This window comes from Pygoscelis adeliae, unplaced genomic scaffold (assembly GCF_000699105.1).
Source record: "Pygoscelis adeliae isolate BGI_AS28 unplaced genomic scaffold, ASM69910v1 Scaffold61, whole genome shotgun sequence".
In the NCBI taxonomy this organism is placed as follows: Eukaryota; Metazoa; Chordata; class Aves; order Sphenisciformes; family Spheniscidae; genus Pygoscelis; species Pygoscelis adeliae.
In genome coordinates, this window is record NW_008824010.1 from 1,695,168 (window position 1) to 1,699,178 (window position 4,011).

Sequence of the window (4,011 nt, forward strand, 5' to 3'; positions counted from 1 at the left end):
CTCCTGTGGGAGCTCCTGTCGGAAGGCGGCCTGTAACCTCCGGGCATGAAAGAGGGGTAAAAGTTGCCTGTGTTTATGGATGCGTATGTGTATCCGCAAAACGAGGGCTCGGCCGGGGTACCGGTCCTGGCCCTTGACCGGGTCTCCCCGGTACCGGGCGGGGTAGCGGCCAAAGCGGTTCCTTGCCGGCTCGGGAGCGGGTCGTTTGCTCACGCGGGGCTGGCGCTGTGCTCCCTCCTTAGTGCCAAGAAGAGCAGAGGCCAGCAGGAGTCACGGTGGAGGTGGCTGAAGACAGCGTTCCTCCTCTCCTCTGCTGCCATTGGTGCCCTCCTGAGCTGGAGCTACCTGAGCGCCGAGGATGGGGTCACAGAGGTGCTGGCTCATCACAGCGAGAGCCTTCAGGACAAGTTCGTGGAGATCCCCTGCTCAGAGGACTACGATAGCCACAAAAGATTTGAAGGTATTTGGGTAGGATTGTCTGAAGTGGGATGAAGCAGTCTTCAGAGGACCGTGGCAGGCCGACTGCTGCCTAAGTCTGTTAAACCGAATGCGTACTGCAAAACTCCTGTGGTTCTAGCAAACCTCTGGTCACTGTGCGTATTGTTTAAATCCCCAAACATTTATGCCTCTTGGGCCAGCCCAGAAGTTGTTGTGTCTGAGAGGTTTTTCTGTCATTTCTATATAATTCACCTCTGAAACTGCTTTGCCTAGGCCACATGAAATAAATCTTTTGTTAAATCTGTTTCTAGTGTCTTTTCATACTCTGATTCCTGTAATAGGCTTGTGGGTGAGTTTGTTACTGGTAAATACTATATAGGGCATGGAATGGAACTGATCTAGAATATGGTCTGTGCTGCCGGCATGTGGTAATTGCACAAATGCCAGCTTCTGATCCACCTGTTTTGACATGTGTGTGTGCAGGCACCTTTCGATGCTGCCTGCAAAGCATTTCTCCTCTGTCTTTATGTCGTTCAGCTGAGCCTGTTTTCTGTCAAATTGGTATTTGTCTCCCCTGGCACTTATTTCTGTGGAGTGTTGATGTTGGATATTCTAGAGAAATGGAAGATTTTCATCTTCTCTGATGAAGAGCAATGAGAAAATTGCAGTTTGCATGGATAAGCTATGCTGATGTTCTTTTTCAGATTTGCAAAGTGTATCTTGATGAACACTTTGAGCTGGTACTGCTGCCAGAAAGCAGCTCTGCTCTTGCTTTTTGTCAGCCTACCTGTATGTGTAGCTGTGTGTTGACTGATAAGCTATTGCATCTAAAAAAAAGTATTTCTGATTTAGTTTTTAGCCAAATTGGTTGTCTTGTCTGGTTCGTTATATGGCTGACAAAGCACTGGCTGACACAAAGCTGGAGGCGGTGTGGAGGCTGGGAGAAGTTGCTTGGAGCTGAGGAAGAGCAAAGATGATCAAAGGGCTGGCTGGAGAACATAGAACAGTCTATGAGGGAAGACTGAAGGAGTTGGGACTCTTTTTTCCTGGAGAAGAGAAGGCTCAGCAGGGACTACATCACGGTATTCCGATGTTAAGGGGCAGCTACAAAGAGGATGGAGGCTCTTCCTTCACAAGAAGCCACATGGAGAAGACAAGGGGCAATGGGTACAAGTTGCACTGGGCAAGGTTTCATCTTGATGTAAGAAATATTTTTTTTTTTATAGAGAGAACAGTCAATCACTGGAACAACCTCCCCAGGGATGTAGTAGACTATGACTGGAGGTTTTCAAGATGCGATTGGGCAGGGTGTTAGATAATCTCATCTGGGCTCCCTTTCCTGTGAAAGGCTGGACCAGGTGATCTTTTGAGGACCCTTCCAGCCTGGGCTGTTCTATGATTCTACGATTTCTAACTTTATTCCAGTGCCAATTCTGGTAGAAAGTGTTCATCAAACTGCAGCCTGGATGTGGTGCCCTGAAGATGTGGAGGTAATTTCCCCTGCCCTCTTCAGGTGGCTGGTCCTGGTGCTGTTGGTCGAAAGGCTTATAACATAAACCAAAAGTTTATGTGTAGTCTGTGGTCAGATAGTTTTTCCTTGTGCTGCTACTGTAGCATCTCGTTTGGAGGCTTCATCCCAAATGTTATTGAGGCCAAGACAACTGCTGTCAGGAAGCTACCAGCAAGAAAACTTCCTCAGTAGGGGAATTTTTTGACTGAGCACATGAAAACACATGTTCTGTTATAACTTTTCATAGTTACGATAAGGAGAGACTGCTTCTGGCTTTATTTGCATAGTGCCAAGGCCAGAGAAAACTGTGCAGCCAGTGTTGCCACAGATTTGGGAGTTACGACTGAACTGAGGCTAAAACTGTCTGCATTGTGCTACCAGGGCTTTTGCTTATCAAAAGAAACCCCTCAAACCAACAAAACCTTATTTTTCCCTTTGCTGGTTTGCAAGAGGAATTTTCTGAGCTGTGGACTTTTGGTCTTGGCAACCCCATCAGTTATTCTTTCCATCATAAGGAAGGAACTTCAAGGATCTCTCTGCCTGGGAAGAGGAATGAATGTGTTCTCTATTCTTGTGACGTCATGGGGAGCAAGCTCTGCAAATGCCAACTGCAAGGTGAAGTGTGACCTCTCTTGGCTTTGTATGAGAATGCTCCTCCCGGGTTGATGCCAGCCATGTCAATCAAAGGGGAGGCATCTTGTGCGAGTTTGTATTCTGGTGTTCTAGTTAGATGTTTGCTTATTGCTGTTTCTTAACTTATGTGATTGATTTTGGTTTTTAGCAGATGTTTTTACATGTGTTCCCCTGTATTATGCTTTCAGCAAGAGATCAGTGGTATTAGGAATGCGTGAACATGTGTTTTGTTGAGTGGTTAGCTGAAGCCGTGCTGCGATAATGAACTTTGCTCGTTTTTTAACTCTTGTCTCCTGCTCGGTGCCCGCAAGAGGGTGGTGGTGAGCTGCTGAGCCTTGCTGTGCCGTCAAAGCTGGCTCCTTGCTCCACGTGTGCGTTACCGATAGCTTAGTGAGGCAGTAAATGCGGATTACAGTTCTCTGCCAAACCGGATTCAGCTCCGGAGCTTTAGTCACTTTGGAAATAGCTTTCTATCACACAACAGCTTTTCATTCTCTGTCTTTACTCTGGCTTGACATCCACAGCTGCTGGCTCTGTGTCAGAAGGAGGCACATTCCTATCATCACTTGATGCCTGATGCTCAGCCGTAAAGTTTCCACAGCTAAGATGAGCTTTTCATTTATGCACCTGTCCCTGCTTCAAACTGAACTAGTGCAACTGAGCTTCTAGTTTGCTTCAAGTGATATGGTGTCAGAGCAGTGGTTTTATTTCCATAGCACTGCCTGCTAGTAAACCTGCTTCATACAGAAATAAAATGCGTTATTTTTCAGAGGCCAAGCACTTAACTTATTATATTTGCAGAAGATAGGGTGTTCTGTGAGCACCGTCTCATCTGCGTTCTGAACCCTGCAGCCAGACCCTGGCTATTTCTGCTGTTTTGAGACATGGTTAACTACTTAAAACTACTGTGGCTACTAGTGTGTCTGATGAAACTCCTGCGTAGTCTCTTATGTGTGTTGATATATTGTGTCAGAGTACAAAGCATCCATGATCACTGCCCAGGAGACAGCTTTAAGATCATAGAATCATTTAGGTTGGGAAAGAGCTTTAAATGGTTAACTACTTAAAACTACTGTGGCTACTAGTGTGTCTGATGAAACTCCTGCGTAGTCTCTTATGTGTGTTGATATATTGTGTCAGAGTACAAAGCATCCATGATCACTGCCCAGGAGACAGCTTTAAGATCATAGAATCATTTAGGTTGGGAAAGAGCTTTAAGATCATCGAGTGCAACCATTAACCTAATGCTGCCAAGTCCACCACTAAACCATGTCCCCAAGCACCACGTCTTTTAAATACTTCCAGGGATGGTGACTCAACCACTTCCCTGGGCAGCCTGATCCAATGCTTGACAACCCTTTCGGCGAAGAAATTCTTCCTCACGTCCAATCTAAACCTCCCCTGGCACAACTTGAGGCCATTTCCTCTCG

At 46.3% G+C, this 4,011-nt stretch overlaps 1 protein-coding gene across 1 annotated transcript in view; it reads left to right on the forward strand.

The window, feature by feature from the left end:
• The first annotated feature begins 75 nt into the window (after positions 1 to 75).
• The window catches only part of OGFOD3 (2-oxoglutarate and iron-dependent oxygenase domain containing 3), a 48,084-nt gene continuing 44,148 nt past the window's right edge, over positions 76 to 4,011 (forward strand). The window contains exon 1 of the mRNA XM_009326486.1: positions 76 to 460. Coding sequence (XP_009324761.1) covers positions 76 to 460 — 385 coding nt within the window. The remainder of the gene's footprint in view (positions 461 to 4,011) is intronic.